The sequence below is a fragment of the Phyllostomus discolor genome, chromosome 6 (assembly GCF_004126475.2).
Source record: "Phyllostomus discolor isolate MPI-MPIP mPhyDis1 chromosome 6, mPhyDis1.pri.v3, whole genome shotgun sequence".
NCBI lineage: Eukaryota > Metazoa > Chordata > Mammalia > Chiroptera > Phyllostomidae > Phyllostomus > Phyllostomus discolor.
In genome coordinates this window covers 135,938,456-135,956,696 of record NC_040908.2, presented here as the reverse complement: position 1 = coordinate 135,956,696, position 18,241 = coordinate 135,938,456, and the positions used below count along the sequence as shown (strand labels likewise).

The following is an 18,241-nucleotide window of genomic DNA, read 5'->3' as shown; positions in this document are numbered from 1 at the left end:
CGGAGCCACTGTGCCCTCTCCCCACAAAAGCGCTTGAGGGAGCCACCAGCTGGGGTCAGACCGACCCTCAAATTCCTCTTGCGTGAAATGTGGTGATTACCCTCAGAAAAGGCTTGATTTGAATCTTCACCGCTATTTCTCATTGCCCAGAACACCTGGCAGGAAATAATCACTCAACAACTATTTGTTAGAAGTGCCTAGCACAGGGTCAGTCTGTCCTTACCTAAGACCAGTGACCTACCAATTTGACGCTGCGTTTCTTCCTCTTGCAAAACCTTCCAAGTCCCAGTTCAAAGTGAGGCCTCAGTAGCTCCAGTCTGCTGTCCCCACTGCTCCGCCCTGCCCAGCACCTAGTGCCCAGCCACACTCAACTGTCAGGGGTATTCTGTTTTTGTTAACATGTTATTTTTACCTCCATTCCAAGCCTTCCTCCTCCATCTCCTCTTGAAACTACCAGTCTCCTGGTTCTCTACTACACCCACAGAGTTGGTACCTCCTACGTGCGTCCACCTCACTGGTCTGTGCATCCTTCAAACCCTCTTGCATTAGAGGTGTGTGTCTGCTCTCCTACCTGACAGTGAGTCTCCAGGGCATAGATGGGTCTACTTCCTCCCTGCACCCAGGGCACCATAACCTTAGCACCCAGCTCCCAGAAAGCTCCATAGTTGTGAGTTTCTTGGTTTTAAAGGGAAAACTCTAACCTCAGCTCCAGAAAAGCAGGGCATCTCTCTAGCATGTTCTAACAATTTTCACATCACTCCAGAAGGCCCAGAAACCTAGGCTCTCACCTAAAACACACAGCCAGCAGGGGTGAGGACCAGCCACAGGTTCTCCCGGGTTCCTGGGGTCAAGGAAGATTACAACAGTGTCTGTGGTTCCTCAGTGTTTGCAACAATGTCCTCATTCAGTTAGGCCTGGGCCCCTGCCTGCCTGCTTACCAAACATGACCAAAGCTCCTGAGAGGAGGAGGGCAGAACTCGGAGTGGAAGTTAGGCTAAGGACGCAGGTAAAACCACTCGCCAGGAGGGCTCTGGGATGACCTCTGAAGGTAATCTAGGCAAGGGGTTTGCTGTCCCCTAAATTAAGGCACGTAACAATAGCTCACTTCAAAGCACAGAGTCTCCTTTCTTATGCAATAGCATCTATTGCATCTATTTAACAATAGCATCTATTTAACTGCAAATATGAATAAAACAAGTATGGACCGAGCACCTCCTATGTGTCAGGCAGCAAGCTAGGCAATTCCCATGCTCATCTGCACTTTAATTCTTTGGAATAGGCATAATTATCCCCACTGGTTTTTGTTTTTTTGTTTTGTTTTGTTTTGTTTTTCAGATAAGGAAACCTAGGCTAAGAGAGATTAATGACTTTGCCAAGGTCATACAACTAATAAGAGATTTCAGCAGGCACTTTAACCCTGGGCTGACTTCACTCCAAAGCCTATGATTTTTTTTTCTCTGTATGATGCTCTCTCTCACCCCCCCACTCCACAAAGGTCCAGGACTTATGTAGGGGGCTCAGGCTAGCCCCAGGCTCAGAAAGTTCAGTTGTCAGTGAGAGGCGGTGGATATCAGTGAGTGTCTCTGACTGTCTGCTTGAACTGAGAGATTGACCATTTCCCATCACCAGGTGGGAACTGATACCATCTGCTTTCCTGAGTCTCCGTCTTGCAAATGACAGATCGTGGGACTTCTAGGCCTCAAATCACATGAGCCAAGAATCATCACATGAGCCAATTCTTTACATTAAATCTCGACACATGTACACACACACACACACACACACACAGTTTCTTGGAAGAACCCTGGCTAATACGATCCAAACAGAAGAATTTCCGTACTAAAACCAAAGCAAAGGGAGGGACCATGGAAAGGGTCAGGAAACACTCTTTCAGAGGGTAAAACAGATTTCTTAACCCGATTAAGTGTTCTTAGGGGGTGACCTCTTTAAAAGAGAAAATCTCACGAAGAGGTGGTTTGACCGGGGTATCCCGGCCTTAGAGAATGGGTGCTCCTCAGCACCCAACACAAAATTTTCCTAAAACAGACCTGGCCAAAGAATGGTGTCCACCCAAAGCACAGTGCTGAGTCATTCCTCCACCCACTATGTACTTGTTAACACTCCTGCTCAAGGCCATTCACTGGCCCCTCATTCCACCTTATTCCAGAATAAAACCCGAATTCCTTGCAAAGGCTCACAAGGCCTCCATGATCCAGTGCCCACCTACCTTCTCTGGCCTTATCTCCTATTTGCCTTCATGCTTCCTGTATGTCGGTCCCAAGGCTACTTACCACGTTGCCCAAGTGTGCCATGTACATCCACCTAGGCCGTGACTTCAACCTGAATGTTCTCCCCCTTGCCAACATCTCTGCCCACCCAAAACCCACATCTTCATAGCTCAAGGACTATTCCTTGAGCTTTATGTTAAATTCATTCTTATTGCTGTTCATCTCTTTCTCACACTAGACTATAAGCTCCTAATAGACAGAAACTTTCTTATTTGTCTCTATATCCCCAGCTTTTTACATTTATTTGTTTAATAAATGTATGTTGAATGGCGTGCCTGCTATGTAAAAGGCAATGTGCTAGGTGCTGGGAACACAAAATGAGTAAGACAAATGAATAAGCCTTCAGCCCTGACTCGTGTGGCTCAGTGGATTGAACGCCAGCCCGCAGACCAACAGGTCACCAGTTTGATTCTTTGTCAGATTTGGCACATTTCTGGGTTGCTGGCCAGATCCCTGATTGGGGGCAGCAACCAAATAAAAATAAATACATAAGCCTTCAAAGACTTAACATTTAGTGGTTGAGACAAACAGCATCCCCCCTGATAATTAAAATGCAAGATAGAATGTACGCTGCCACAAAAGTGGTAGAAAAATCGCCAGCATTCAGCAGAGGGGCCCTCAGCTGGAGATGTCAGAGAAGGCTTCTTGGAAGAGGTAGCATCTGAGCTCAGCCTAGAAAAGGATCTCAACTGGGGAAGACCCGGTGATGAGAAAGTAGAGAACATAGCGTGAGTAAACAGGTAGAGGCAGGAAATTCAAGATGTGTCTGGTAAACCTTTAGCCTTAAATGCCAGGATAAGAAGATTGGGGGTTTTGTTTTTTGGTGGTCAGTGGAAGTCACTGACGTTTTTGAAGAATGGAGAGGGAGAGGGTGAAAGCAAGGTGGCTGAGAGATCGTGGGGAAGGGGTCACCTGGTTTTTAATAATACATGACAAGAAGTTCAGAGCATATACAGCTCCACATGGGCATAGAATATGCACTGCTCTGACACATCAACACAGCCCCACAGCCCCTCCAAACACTCACTGACAGCCTGACGTTTTCACCTTCTTCATGGTTGCAAAGCTGATGGCTTTGCTGAGTCTCAGGGCCCAGGGTACAGATGGCCTCATTGGTGTCCTTCCCTGGCCAGCAGGGCCTGCTGTGTACGTGCTAAAGCAGAGGTTCTCTCTCTGGCAAGACAACAGGCGCCTCCCCTGGGTCCTGGAGGAAGTACTGTCATCCCCCCAACCCCATCCATCCCTCACACAGTGGGCGGGGAAGCCAAAGACTCCACCCAACTCCCCAGATTCTCCTGGTGCCTTCCCCACCTCCGCCCCAACTCCTCACCCCCCTCCTTTTCCTCCTCCAGCCTGGGCTTACCCTCAGGTACTAGAAGCTGCCTCTGTTTCCCTTTTTGTCTTGGACTGTCATTCCCTCCAGAGTTCATTCCTCACATGACCTTACAGGGCTGTCCAACCTTTTGGCATCTCTGGGACACACTAGAAGAAGAGTTGTGTTGGGCCACACATTAAATACACAAACGCTAATGAAAACTGATGAGCAAAAAAGAAGGTTTTAAATAAATTTATGATTTTGTGTTGGGCCACATTCACAGCCATCCTGGGCGGCATGCGGCCAGCAGGCAGAGGGGTGGACACACCCTCAGAAAGTCTAGATTCCCTTTGCTGTAGACAGAATGTTTGTGTCCCTCAAATTCATATGTTTAAACCTAATCCCTAATATGATGGTTTTAGAGGTGAGGCCATTAGGAGGTGATTAGGTCATGAGGGTGGAACTTCCTTATAAAGGAGGAGGCCCCAGAGAGATTCCTCACCTCTCCTGCCACGCGAAGACACAGCGGAAAGATCACTATCTATGAACTTGGAAGTGGGCCCTCACCAGACACCTGCTTGCTCCTTGGTCTTAGTCTTCCCAGCCTTCAGAACCGTGGGAAATACGTTTCTGTCCTTTACAAGCTATCCAGCCTGCGGCACTTTGTTCTAGCCATCCATATGGACTGAGATATTCTTCTAGCCACTTCCTACCCCAGGAAAGAGATAATATCTGTGTCCCTTTTGCTCCATCTTTCTCTGCCAGGGAGTTAGGCCTCAAGCTTCCCATCACTTTGATAGATTCCAAGGCAAAGACCGTCACCAGAATCTAAGGGGCTTCCAAACTGAGGGTGCCGCAAATCAGTGCCACAGACGGAGTCCCGAGGCTTCTTCAAGCCAGACAATGTGACAGAAAGTGTCCCTTGCCTAGTTACAGCAGAGGAGGACCACCAGAAGCTACGACAGCCTTTCTCTCTGCTGCCTTAGGCGGCGAGGACAGTGACAGGCGTAGCTTAGCAAAGATGAGTGAGCAGCCTGGCGGAGTGGAGACACTGACCAGAGGGTAAGGGGACCGGGGTTCTTGCTCTGGCTTTGCCATAGACCTTTAAGTGACCTTGTAGAGGCCACATTCCCTCTGTAGCCTCAGCATCCTTGACGGTGAACATCAGAGTGTCTCTGTCTTCCACTTCCAGCATCCAGGGAGGCTTCGAGTTAGTGAGCCAGGCTTCCATACACACCCCTTCATTTTTCACAGTAGCTCAGGAGGACTCGGAGGCAACGCTGCCCCCCACCCCATTTTGGGCAATGATTAGGGATGCTCCTGGGACACAGACAAGCAGTCAAGGAGGGAAAACCAGCCCCACCCACGGGAACAGGGAATCCACGCCTAGCATTCTCTTGTCCCCTATATTGGTTCCAAACTGGATCCGAAATTCCCGAGGCACTGTGGGGGCAGAATTTATTTAAAAACAGTCTCACAGGATTTTGAAAGCTGATTACTGCTAACAGAAATCCATCTCTCTGATTCCTGTGTAAATAGTTTTAAACCATCAAACCTTACCAAATGGAGAACTGCATCCCAAGTCCTAGCTCAAAAAAGAAGGAGGGTAATTTCCTATAAAATTCCAAGAAGATCAAAGCAAGTACAAGTGGGAATGCGGCCAGAGGAGACTGCGTGTGATTCCCCGGGGCGGGAGTGTGGGGAGGAACGGAGGTCTTCCTGTGCAGCTGCTGACTGCAGGGCTCCTTCAGAAATGTGGATGATGGGCCCTGGGTCGTTTTTTTTTTAAATCCTCGCCCGAGGATATGTTTATTGATTTTTAGAGAGAGAGGAAGGGAGAGAGAAAGCAACATCAGCCCTGGCTGGTGTGGCTCCATGGATTGAGTGCCAGCCTACAACACCCAAAGTCGCTGGTTTGATTGCCAGTCAACGCACACGCCTGGGTTGCAAGCCAAGGCTGGGTCCAGGTCCGGATTGGGGACGTGCGATAGACAACCAATCACAACCAGTTGCTTTCCATTTGCACCCTGGCACCTGTGGCACCCATATGTGCCACGACCTAGGATGGTGTGCGGGATGATGCTCCACCAACTGAGCCACCCTGCCAGGACAGCCCTGGGGGGTTTTGTTTAAACTGCTGTACAGAGTCACTCCTCACAAAGCAGGTTCTGCTGGAGAAGGAGGCTCTCTTCCCTGTTTGGTCTGAAAAGGCAACCCTACCTCATTTTTCTTGGGTACTGGAAGGCAGGTGAGGGAAAGGTCCCCTGTAATACAGGAGGGCCCCAATACAGGCTGTGTTGGGGCCAGTGCAGACATGGAGAAGGGTCCCCCCTGCATCTAGATAAAGCTCACTGGGTCCTTCATTTATGCACAGCTTAGGTGGCTTTTTATTTTATTTTAATTTTAAAAATTTATTTATTGATTTTATAGAGAGAAGAAGGGAGAAAAAAATCCATCAATTTGTCATTCCACTCATTTATGTATTCATTAATTGCTTGTTATATGTGCCCTGACCAGAGATTGAACCTGCAACCTTGGCATATGGAAATGACACTCTAACCCACTGAGCTACTTGGACAGGGCTGTGGTGGCTTTATTTTATTTTTTATGGTGGCTTTAATGTCCATTTTTAAAATTTGAGCAACACTGGTTAACAAATTTGGGTAGGTTTCAAGTGTACATTCTATGATACATCATCTGAATCTTGCATTATTTGCCACAGCCCAAAGTCAAATCTTCTATCTCCGTATATTTGACCCCCTTTAAAAAGTATGGAACGCGTCACACATTTGCATATCATCCTTGCACAGGGACTATGCTAATCTTCTCTGCGATGGTCCAGTTTTAGTCTATGTGCTGCCAAAGTGGCAGCCAAATCTATTCTTTTCTAAGAATTTTCACCTTAACTAAGAGGAAAGCAGAATAGGAATTTGTACTCCAGTTTACCCATGAGACTACCAAACCTTAAACAATGTAATTGATTCAGGCCGCACAGCTGGAAAGCTGCCAGGTGGGTTTAAAACCCCCAGATCAGTTTTTCTTCCCCTGCACCACTCTGCCTCTCTGCCTTTCCTGAGGTGCTTCACAGCTGGGAAAGCAGTTTGCCCTTTGCTCCCTGGATATCAAAGGGCAAATGTATTGGATATCCTCAAGCCCCTCACCCAGAGCTGCAGGAAGGCCCAGGAGCTCACCTGCCCGCAGGGCTGCTCCAGGGTCCTACCCAGCCTTCCTCCCTCTCCCTGGCGCTTGCTCTGCTGGCCTTGTACAGCCCACATGCACGCAGGGCCAAGCTCTGCCCTTTGCACAAACACACTTGCAGAGTCAGGCCCTCTCAAAGGACATTTTAACTTAGCTCATCCTCTGGTTTTAGCCACAGAAGGGATAAAAGCCTAGGAGAGGCCCTCACAGCCTTGGCCCTCCCTTACCCACTGAATCAGAGAGAGACCACCTGCCCCTCACACCTGCTTACACTGCAGGAAGTGGGTGTGGGGGGCTCTCAGCGACTCAGCCCAGGGAGCAAACATTGTTCTCACAGCGGGGAACCAGGGCTTGGAGAGTGGACGTGCTCTGACTACCTTAGTGTTTCAGAGTTGGTGACTAAGGCACTGGGCCCTCCCATCTAGTCCAGTGCTTTCTCCTCTACACCAGACACCTTCTCCACCAGGCTGGGCTCTATCCTATGGGTGTGGCTATCACTTCCGGCTCTTACTCCTGGGGTTTTTCCACTGTATCAGAGCCTCTCTTAACAGCCCTTGTTAGGGCTGGCAGCTTGGCAGCAAGGTTTCATTCTGCAGGAAGCCATACCCCAGCCATTAAAGCTCCAAGACTGGCAGGAGGCCACGGCAGTGGAGCACTGTTCTCCCAGAGCTCCCAGCCTCCTGTCCTCTCCAGCCCCCTCAGTGGCAGGCTCATGATGTCACAGACTATCCCCACCCCAAGCTCAGCGAGTTCTCAAGCAACTTCCCCCTTTCTTAAGGGAGGCTGCTTGTCAACCACAGATGGGCACTGGCTGTGCCAGCATCTCCATGGTAACCAAGGGCCACAACTTCCTGCCTTGGACAAAGATCCAGAGCCAGTACCAGGACTGCCTTGCAGCCTCCAGGAGGGCTGCAGCCCCATCACACTCCACTGTCAACCCCTGAAACTTGGGAATAGCCTAAGGAGGCAGCCCAGCTGGGTTGCCCTGGGAGACTTCAGACCCAGCAGGGGTTCTTTGAGAAGGGTCCTGAAACGGGGCAGACTGGGAAGGCCCGCCTTTGGAGGCTGCCCCCTGCCTCCCACCTGTTATTGATCGTGGGGACACGTTGTCAGGCTTCAGTGTTAAAATCTCCTCAGGGCAATAGGTGAAAGTTGAAAATCTCAGTGTGTTAGTTGGCTTCAGACTTTGTTCTCCCTCGAGTTGGTAAACGAGGGGATGTTGGTAGTGCAGAAGACAGACTGCATTGATTATGCAATAATCCCAGTTCCTTGCCACTCCCATCCCCTCATCCCATAAAGTGGCTCCTGGGGCAGTTGAGGAGCTGGCCGACTCTCAACCAGGGGGTGCTATTGATCAATATGGAGTCAAAGACTCCAGAGCGACACAGTGGACAGACCTGCTCCCTTGTGTGCTCTCCTAAGGGAGGCAGGGGGCTGGCAGGGCACCCCAGGAGCAGAGATGGAGCTGACCTCACTGCCACAACTCAAAGCCAGGAAGGTCCCTTGAGAGAGTCCCTATCCAGTAGCTAAAGGAAACAGAATGCGAGGCGGAGCTGCTCCTGGTTCCTCCCACCCCTTCTCAGCCTTCTGGGCACTGCTCTGCTTCCAACGACAGCGACAGCGCTTGGGCTTTGTGGCAAAGGACTGGAGTGAGCCTGAACTTTGACTGTAAAAATACTGTACTGGGTGAAGTGTCACAGCCTGCTCTCTAGGTGTTTGTTTTTTTTATACTGTCCAACTTTCCCAATCTCTATGGGGAATTTGGTCTTTGCTTAAGTTTGTTCTTTGAGCTTTTGTGATACAGAATGGAGAATGCCTGATGGGGGAAAAATAAGTGGAATGGTAGGTGGGGAGAAGGCTTTGGGTCCACAGGCTGTTAATCTACATAATAAAGAAGAAAACATCTCCAGGTAATTGCGGAGGTAGTAGGGGTGGGAGATTTTAATTTTATTTATTTTTTAGAGAGAGGGAAGAGAGAGGAAGAGAGGGAGAGAAACATTGATTTGTGAGAGATATGTCTTGATTGCCTCTCACGTGCCCCCAGCTGGGGACCTGGCTTGCGACCCAGGCATGTGCCCTGACCAGGAATCAAACCAGCGACCTTTTGGTTCACAGGCTGGCACTTGATCCACTGAGCCACGCCAGCCAGGGTCGGGTGAGCGATTTTTCAAAGAGGTGCCTCTGACTTCTGCAGATGGATGAAAGTGGATTAGAGAGGAAAGGAGTTTTGGTAGATACTGCTGTAGGCATTGCTGTACTCACAGCTCTCACTTTGCCAAGGGCAAGCCAAAGACTTGAGCTGTTTTGAAATTATTAGTAATTGCGGAAGGGTGCTTCTTGGTCAGTGCTGGAACCCCAAACTTTGTGGGTCTAGGCTTTGCGAGAATGGCAATAACAATCATTCTCATGTTTACAGAATATTTAATATGTAGCCAGCACTCTTGCATTATTTAATTTAATCCTTGCAACTACCCTGTGGACTAGGGAACATCGTTATGCCCATTTTATAGGAACAGGAACTGAGTCTTAGGAAGGTAAAGGCACCCATCCAGAGCCACGCAGCCAGATGGGCTGTAGCCAGGCTTCATGAAACCCCGGTGGCATCTGGGTAGGCTCCCAGCTTGGAGACCGAGAGCAGCTACTGCCCCTACAGATTCTCCAGGAAATTGCTAGACCTTGCTGATGAGGCCTCTCTGTGGGAGCCACAGACTCTCACTGACCTAATGAAGCAAAAAAATCAATGAGGTTTACACAAGGCCTCTGCATGGAGGCTGCTCCCTCACTGAGCTGCGCAGCAGGAATGTGCCTGGGGCGAAGTGACCATCTGGGGCAGCTCCTGCCAGCCTGTTTCTGTGACATTTTGTTAAGTTTTGGGGGTGGAGGAGTGGGGAACACAAAGCCCAGAGTGACCCCTCCTCTAAGGAGACCCTATCTTTTCACCTTTCTGGCGAGGCCTTTCAGGATATAGACAGGCCCCTTCAGCCCCCACCACTTGGAGAGATGCTCTCATGTCTCAGGGACAAGGTGGGGGGGGAGGGTAGATAGCTGAGCTCCATCTGCACTGCATTCCTCTGTGTTGCAGCAAACTGACAGCTGTTCAGAATGAGGGGTCTCAGTGGGAACCTCAGGTTTGGGGGCCAGGCAGACTTGATTTCCAACCCTGACTCTGCTCCTACTACCTGTGTGTTCGTGGGCAAGTGACTTTCTAAGCCTTCTGTATCTGGAAAGTAGAAAAAATCGTAGTACCCACCTAATAGGTTTAATGCCAACAACATGACTTGGCATAGGGGAATTGCTCAACAAACTGTATCCTCTCTCAGGAAACAAGCTGAGGGAAGAGGGGAGTTATAGTTACTGTTTTGACAGTTTGTTCCATCTATTTCAGACTGTAATTGGTTTGTGGAATTCTTGGCCTTGCACATAGGCCTAGCCCGACTCATTCCTTAGGTGAGGGCTGCTCTGGAACCTGCATATAATGCCTGCCTTATCTTTTTTTTTTTTAATAGAAATGCCTTATTACTTAGTACTACAGTCAATTATATACACAACTGGGCTGGTCAGGGAGAGGCTACCAGTTTTCTAGTTTCCTATGGCGTCTCTAGTCCATGATGTAAAGCACACATGTTTCTGGCTACCGTAAGCTGGCTGTGCTGCCTGGCCGTTGCTGCACACTGGCTGGTCTCTGCCCCTTGCATGGATTCTTTTCCTCACAGGTTGCAGAGGCAGCCATGACATGTCCAGACAGCTGCAGTGAGGCATATGTGTTCAGGGAACAGGCCCGATCGGTGTTTTTCACCTTCCACTTCAGTGCCCTCCCATTAAACGCAGGTTACCAGGTGTCGAGAGACGGTTTTGGTTTTTCACACTGTATCGCTAGCGGGGTGGGAGGACCTGTCTCTGGCTGCACTTCAACAGGTGCGATTCTACCTCTGTCACACGTATTAGGGATTAATTCTGTGAGACTAAAAAAAAACCAAACATCAGAGTTCTGTGGTTACAAAGTTTGAATTCCCAAGTCTTCTCTGTGCCTTTAATGCACAATCAAGGATACGGACTACAAACTTAAGGCCGATCAGTCCCGAACCAGGTTCTAGGCAATACTCCAGCTCTGGACAATTTGAGCTGAGAATACCAAAGATTCCCCTGGCCTCAGGAGCTGGGAGAACAGCTGAGTCTTAAAGAAGCTAAACTGGGAAAGGGCAGAGGTAATGCACTGAGGAATCCCATGCAAGTCTTGACACTAGAGACAGCAAACCTAAGTTTAAAATGGGCAGCTTTCCATCTCAGGGCCACTGCTGGCTCCAGGTGGTATATGCACCAACAGGAAGTCACTTTCTGGATTAAACCCTTAGTCTGAATGAGTGGGCTACCTTCCTAGGTACAGATGTTGAGGCATTTTTGTGGCTTTCCAGACTGTGGTAGTTATAGGGTATTCTACTCATTTCGCATTATAAGTCTAAAGAATGGCACTACTGATTTTATGCTTCTTTTTAGGCCACATGCATTTTCCTAAGGCAGAATATGGCTTCATTACATTACATTTTGCAGCTTTCTGGGCTAATGGGACCCACTTGGAAGACTAACCCCAAAATGTGCTTTGCCATAAAAGCAGCACAGAATAGAAACAGAAGCAGGAGACCTACAGGGCAGTCAAAACAAGCAAACTAGACAATGGGAACACGAGCTGTGGAATAAAAGCTTCTGACCTCACAAGCATCTTATCCATCAGTGAAAACAGAAGCTTGTGTGAATTTAGATAAATCACTGTCTAAACATTCATACTCTGCAGCACCCACCTGATGCACGGGCTGCGGTGAGGACCAAGTGGGATAGCAGGAGAGGTGCTTGCTGCAGGGCTGGCTTGGAGCAGCCCTCACCAGCAGCTATGGTTTCCACAGTGGGAAGGCAAGGCCACAGTAGGTCTAAATGGCTGTCAAAGGTCATTTTTAAAGGGCTCCAAGGACTAAATATTTCAAATGCAAGCTAGACATAAAACTGAACTACCTCTGGTATAAACCCTCTTAAGTCCTCATTCTTTAAGACCTGGTCACATACCTTAGGAATGTCTTTACTCGGTACCCTTCTTTTTACCAGAATTCTAATTTGGACCTAGTTTCCAGTCTATATTGCTGCAAAAGCCTTTTAGGTTTTGGCCCAACAGCTGAACTTTTTATCTAAAAATATCAAAACAAAAAAAAATCTTCAGAAAAAACACTTTGAGCAATTTTCTGAAAGGATCCCTTATGCCTAATGGGTAAGGTCTGAGTCTCTGACCTTCACATACAAAGCCATCAATTTAAAACTATTTTCCTCACACACTGGAGTCTTCCAGAGCCTTCATACCTTCATCGTTTTCCCTATTCCGTCTTCAAGGCTTAAGTAAAATGTTACCTCTTTAGTGAAACCTACTCAGTTCCCCAAGTTTCCTTTTTTCAGGCTCCATTATATCTATCACTTAACCTTTAACAGCATATTTAAAAAAGCATTTTAGTTCTTTACATCTACCTTTGCCAAGAGACATACCCTGCTACTTCATTCTTCTATCTGCTCTATCGCCATTCCTTTGAGTGGCTGTGGTGGTAACGCACTGGAAGAGCACTCTGTAAAACTGTAAGGTGTAAAGGGTCACACACCATACTACACTGATCTGAAAGAGAAATGAGGAAAGTGACGTTCTTTCCTTTGCCAGTTGAAAAGTCTGAACGGGCCGTGACTTACTGTGGCTGTTATCTGAAAGACAAGCAGCTAATATAATGGCTTTAAAAAAGGACGAGTAGCTCTGAGCAGTCCACTCAAGTAAATCACACATAAGGAGAAACCACAAGATGTGTTACAGATAAAAGAGCAGCTATAAAAAGTTTTACTTTTTTCTGTAACTTTTAATACAAGACATCTAAAGTCTTAAACAGTTGATCCTATTAGGAACAAAATATGGCACAGCACGAATTCCATAAACAAGGACATAAGAACGATTTTTTTTTTTTGCTTAGGCTTTTCAGTCACTATGCAATGATTATCAAATCGCCAAGGATAGTAACAGTCAGATACTGCAGAAAAGGAGATATGAGAAACATCTTTTATTTTTTTTCTAAAGAGGTGAAAATAAAATTTCTTATATTTCTCACTCATAAGATTATTTTAAACTCTTAAAAATGCAATTTCCTTCTTTCAAAGCACATGCCATCTTAAAAAAAACTTAGCAATGTACATTTGCACTCAAAAAAAAAAAACATGCAGCACCATTGTCTTCTGACAAAATTCTGCATAAAACCCCCACACGACTTTCTGCAAATTATGTTCCCTCTTTATCGTTTAGGGACTCCAAACCACATTCAGTGCAATATTTATTGTTTCTTATTTCCGTAGGAAACACAGGACCATGATGTCTTCTGAGCACAACTGTTTCCTGATGGTTGAGCAACAGTCTCCCTCTGGCTTACTTTAAAGCAGTCTCTTTAGCTTGCTGATGTAAGGTACAATTAGAATTCACTAAAACTTGAGGATCCAAGTAGAGGATGGAGGAGAAATACTTAAGGTGTACCCTGTGCCATAAACTTAGAAAAAAAATTTACACAGAAAACAACAAAAACCTCAGATTTTATCAATGCACCCTTTTAAAAAGTGTTTTTTTTTTTTAAATTTCCGAAAGCAGCAGCTTAATATGAATCAAAGCAGTTCCTGAGTAACTGCAGTAAACAGTGTCTTTTAAAAATATATTCATATATATATATATATATTTGCAACTTAGCTCATTTTGGTTCTGCCTTAATTTACCTCCCCAGCTATTAGTTTAATCAGTCCCTTTCCTTTCAGTTCACAATGTGCAAGTACAAAAGCATCAGCTCCGAAAGTTGGCGTGGTGCAGATGTTTCTTGTCACTTGTGGGTGATCATCTGCATGTCTTCAGGCCAGGTTTCCAGAGACACTGCAGGCCACGGTTCTCGGTTTCACACAACCTGCGAGCCACAGACACTTCACGTTTTCTTCAGCAGACGCCGTGACTGCCACGTGTGGAGCTTGTTGTAGGCTGTCTGGAGCATCTCTTCTATGTGACTTACCAACTGAAAAACATAGCAAGACACTTAAACAACAACTGGGCAAAGGCTGGGGAACTTAATGCTTCTAGTTCAGATCTGGCATGTACTTGACAGTGTAGTTTCCAAGCTCACTTGTATTTCCCCAATAAGGCAACGTGCAAGCCCCTGTGAAGGTGTTATCAGACGCATTTTGTACAGAAAGGTCAGAGAGATGGTGGGGTACAGTAGAGGCTGTGATGCCGTCATCACCAGTTATGGCACAACATGAGAGTCCTAACTGTGCTCTAGGCCTCAGTTTCTTCTGTCAAATGAGGGACATGAATAGTTAAACTGGTGGTTTCTAGACTTGAACATCAGTCTGTTGGCTAAGGCCAGGATGGTGGTACCCACATTACCTTGCAGAACACTGGGAAAGTGCCTACATCCCCTGAAGATTCTGATACAGCAGGTCTGTGAGGAAACCCAGGAACCTTTGATTTTCCAAAGCTCCCGCAGCTAACCGTGCCGCACAGCCTATCTTGTGAAGCACTCCTCTACGTCCTCTATGGCCTTTCCAGCTCCAACACTTCAGGATGCCAGTATCATTCAGTGGGTCACAAAAAATCTAAATCGTCTGAATGCTTCACACAATGGTATGCCACATCTTACTTAGGTCAGCACTGTATCTTCTGAGTAGAAAAAAATTTGCCCTCACCATGGACATAACTGAAAGTCAATAGGACCACACTGGTCTAAGCTAATAAAGACCCCTGAGGTAGAGTGCCTTTGGAATATCTGTTTCCTTGGAGGCAGACAGTGTTTATGTGGCTGCAAGTAAAAGTCTTGTAAGTCTCCACGGGTGATTCCGGCAGCATAGGGATGGAAATCAGGAAGTCCTAAATCCTTTCACCGTGTCAATGACTCATTCAATCTGAGGTAGAGTTTAAAAAAAAAATCACCCTGATTTACACCTGTCATTGTTATGAGTGTGTGTGTGTGTGTTTTGGTTTTGTTGAGAAACTATATAAAAATCATCCTTGCACCGCTGCAGGAAGACACTTCAAGCCACTTTTCTGTTTATAATACTGTTATATTTTGAGAAAACCCACTTAGAACATTTGAGTATAATCTTACGAAGATTTTTCAGCTTTCAACTGTAAAACTCTACCTTACTGAAATACTGAATCCTAAGTTTGTATATACTATTTTTTCCCATCATCTCTGAGAGGATTTGCATGACACATACAGAAAAAGTCTTGTGATTGCTCTAGCCTTGCATAAAAATAAAGCTAAACACGCTGGGCATAAAGGGACACTTTTCTCTCAGTACCCTATCGACTGCCCACCCTGATGTAAACAATCTGGGAAGCTTCAGACAGACCATAACCCAGGAACTGTTCAATCTACTACCACAGAAGGGCAAGTCTTCCTTTCTTTACATTGTTAGGTTTGTGCTTACTACTCACGTTTTCAAAATAAATATTTTTAAGGAACACACACATGGGTTGCAAATCTCTAAAGAAAAGCACGGAGGTGATTATTGGTCATGGTCCTGGGAAAGTGAGGGAGGGGTAGGGAACTGGACAGGGACCCTCAAGAAATACCTGTGGGTCCTGGAAACATTCTATTTCTTACCGTGACTGGTGGGCACACAGATATTTATTATTTTACAGTTAAAAACAACACTCTGAACAGGAGGAAAAAAACAATGTATCTATTCGTTCACAGGAAAACAAAGTTAATTTAATCACTTTGCTACACAGAAAACCAGGTCAAAATCAGACTGTTGCCTTACGTTTGTGCTTAAATACTGTCTTCGAATTTTTTCTTGGAATGGGCAGAGCTTTGTGACTTGGAATCGTTCCAAATTACTTTTCATTTTCACTACCTAAAAAAGGTGAGAGAAATAATAAATTACAGAGAAATTTCAAAGTGTCTACAGAAATCAAAATACACATAGGAAGGTTATTCATTTATTTTTTGATTAATTGGCTCCACCAGGCAGAGAAGCAATATCTAATGTAATTAGATTAAAATAAAATCTATCCCTAAAACAATGGCTGCTGCAGAAAAATTAAGAAAATGCAAAAGGTAGAAAATAAAAACATACTCAATTGCCCTAACTGGTGTGGCTCAGTTGGCTGGGCATTGTTCTGCAAAGCTAATGGTCGCTGGTTCAATTCCTGGTCAGGGCACATGCCTGGTTCCAAGTTCAATCACTGGCTGGGGCATTTACAAGAGGCAACCGATGGATGTTTCTCACATCTATGTTTCTCTCCCTCCCTTTCTCCTTTTCCCCTTCTCTAAAAATAAATAAATAAAATCTAAAAAAAAAAGTTCTTTTTACATCCCAACATTCACAGACCATTAACACTTTGGTCCATAACTCATATCCTTTTCAACATTTTTTGTTCGTGTGTGTAAATGCACAGATATAGGAGACTTTGTGGAGGCTTCTCTCTTGCATTTTGGCCACCAACACGCCATCCAGACTGAGGAAGACAGGGAAACGTTGGGGCCATTTGAGCCACGGCCACGGCAGCATCGCCAAACACAGGGAGCACCCAGAAGGCCAAAAAAATGCTGGGGGCTTGCATCATCACAGGATCAACAACAAATATCACCCAGTTTACTTTGGGAAAGTTGGTATGAGGCACCACCACTTAAGAGGAACCAGAGCCTCTGCCCCACTATCACCCTGGATAAACTGCGGACCTTGGACAGTGAGCAGACACAGGTCAACGCTGCCAAAAACAAGACTGGAGCTGCTCCCATTATTGATGTAGTGCGATTGGGCTACTACAAAGTTCTGGGGAAGGGAAAGCTCCCAAAGCAGCCTGCCATTGTGAAGGATGAGTTCTTTTTTTTTTTTTCTGTTTTAAGATTTTATTTATTTTTAGAGAGAGGGGTAAGCAAGGGAGAAACAGAGGAAGAAAAACATGAATGTGTGGTTGCCTCTTGTGCACCCCACTGGGGACCTGGGTTGCAACCCAGGCATGTGCCCTGACTGGGAGAGAACTGGTGACCCTTGGTTTGCAGGCCAGTGCTCAATCCACTGAGCCATACCAGCCAGGGCTGAAGGATAAATTTTTTTAGCAGAAGAGCTGAGGAGAAGATTAAGATTGTTGGTGGGGCTTGTGTGCTGGTAGCTTGAAGCCACACGGATGGGAATTTATTAAATTCTCACAAGTGCAAAAAGAAAAAAAAAAAGCATAGATGTAGAAAATACACTGTATATACTGTTTTAAAATTTCATTTATTTTAATATGAATATCTATCAGTCATTAAAAACTCACCCTAGTCATCATTTAAAATAGATGTATAGTATTTCAATGTATGAGCATAACAAATGCTTCTTTAACCAATCACCTTCTGGTAGATATTTAGGTTAGTTCCACATTTTCTTTTATAGACAGTGGTAGAGGAACATCTCTATGGCTAAATATCTATACACATTCTTAATTAAATTAAATTTCTAAATGTTGAATTTCTGGGTAAAGGCATTTTTAAAAAGGCAGTACTAGTAGTAGTGAAAGAAAGAACTCTTAGTAACTCAGCCAACACTGATCATTTTAAGTTTTTTGTTCATTTGCAGATTATAGGTAAAAATGTTCTTTCACTGTATCTTTAAAGATAATTTACTTGAATACTAGTGAGTATGAAAATTTCCTCCTTAGGTTTATTGGGCCACTTGCATTCTTTAGTCAGATGCCTGTTAAAAATCATTTGTTGCCCTGGCCGGGTAGCTGAGTTGGTTACAGTGTTGTCTTGATATGCCAAGGCTGTGGGTTTGATCCCCAGTCAAGGCACATACAAGAAGCAAATAATGAATGCATAAATAAGTGGAACAAATTGATGTTTCTCTCTTTCTTCCTCCCTCCCTCCTTAAAAAATCATTAAATTGAAAAAATTCTGTTGCCTATTATTTCTTAAAAAAGATTTTATTTATTTTTAGAGAGAGGGGATGGGGGAGAGAGGGAGAAAAACATCGAAGTGAGAGAGAAACATTGATCGGTTGTCTCTGGCATGTCCCCAAACGGGCAACTCAGGCCAGTGCCCTGACTAGGAATGAAACTGGCAACCTTTCTATTTGCAGGATCATGCCCAATCAACTGAGCCACATCAGTTAGGGCTGCCTATTGTTTTTTTAATGGGACATTTATCTTTCTCTTAAAAATTGATTATAAGAGCAAGTTATACAGCAAAGCTATTATTACTATAATTATTTCTAATCCTCACCTGAGGATATGTTTCACTGATTTTACAGAGTGAGGGAGGATGAGAGAGAACCGTCAACTGGTTGCCTTCCATATGCTCTCCAACTGGGGACCAAACCCACAGCCTCTTGGTGCATGGGATGATGCTTCAAATACTTTTCTATATGGCAACTAGCCTTTAATTGGTTAAAGGGGTTTTAGTGTTAA

The 18,241-nt window shown here is 45.6% G+C and overlaps 1 protein-coding gene and 1 non-coding gene across 2 annotated transcripts in view; both read right to left on the bottom strand.

Moving 5' to 3' along the window:
• Positions 1 to 6,368: 6,368 nt before the first annotated feature.
• Positions 6,369 to 6,475, bottom strand: LOC114501098. The gene has a single exon (XR_003684871.1). It is a non-coding gene; the product is annotated as a U6 spliceosomal RNA (small nuclear RNA).
• Positions 6,476 to 12,773: 6,298 nt separating this feature from the next.
• Positions 12,774 to 18,241, bottom strand: part of GTF2H1 (general transcription factor IIH subunit 1) — a 36,033-nt gene continuing 30,565 nt past the window's right edge. The window contains 2 exon segments of the mRNA XM_036029119.1: positions 12,774 to 13,862; positions 15,613 to 15,705. Of these exon segments, the coding sequence (XP_035885012.1) occupies positions 13,776 to 13,862; positions 15,613 to 15,705 (180 nt within the window). The 3' untranslated portion in view covers positions 12,774 to 13,775.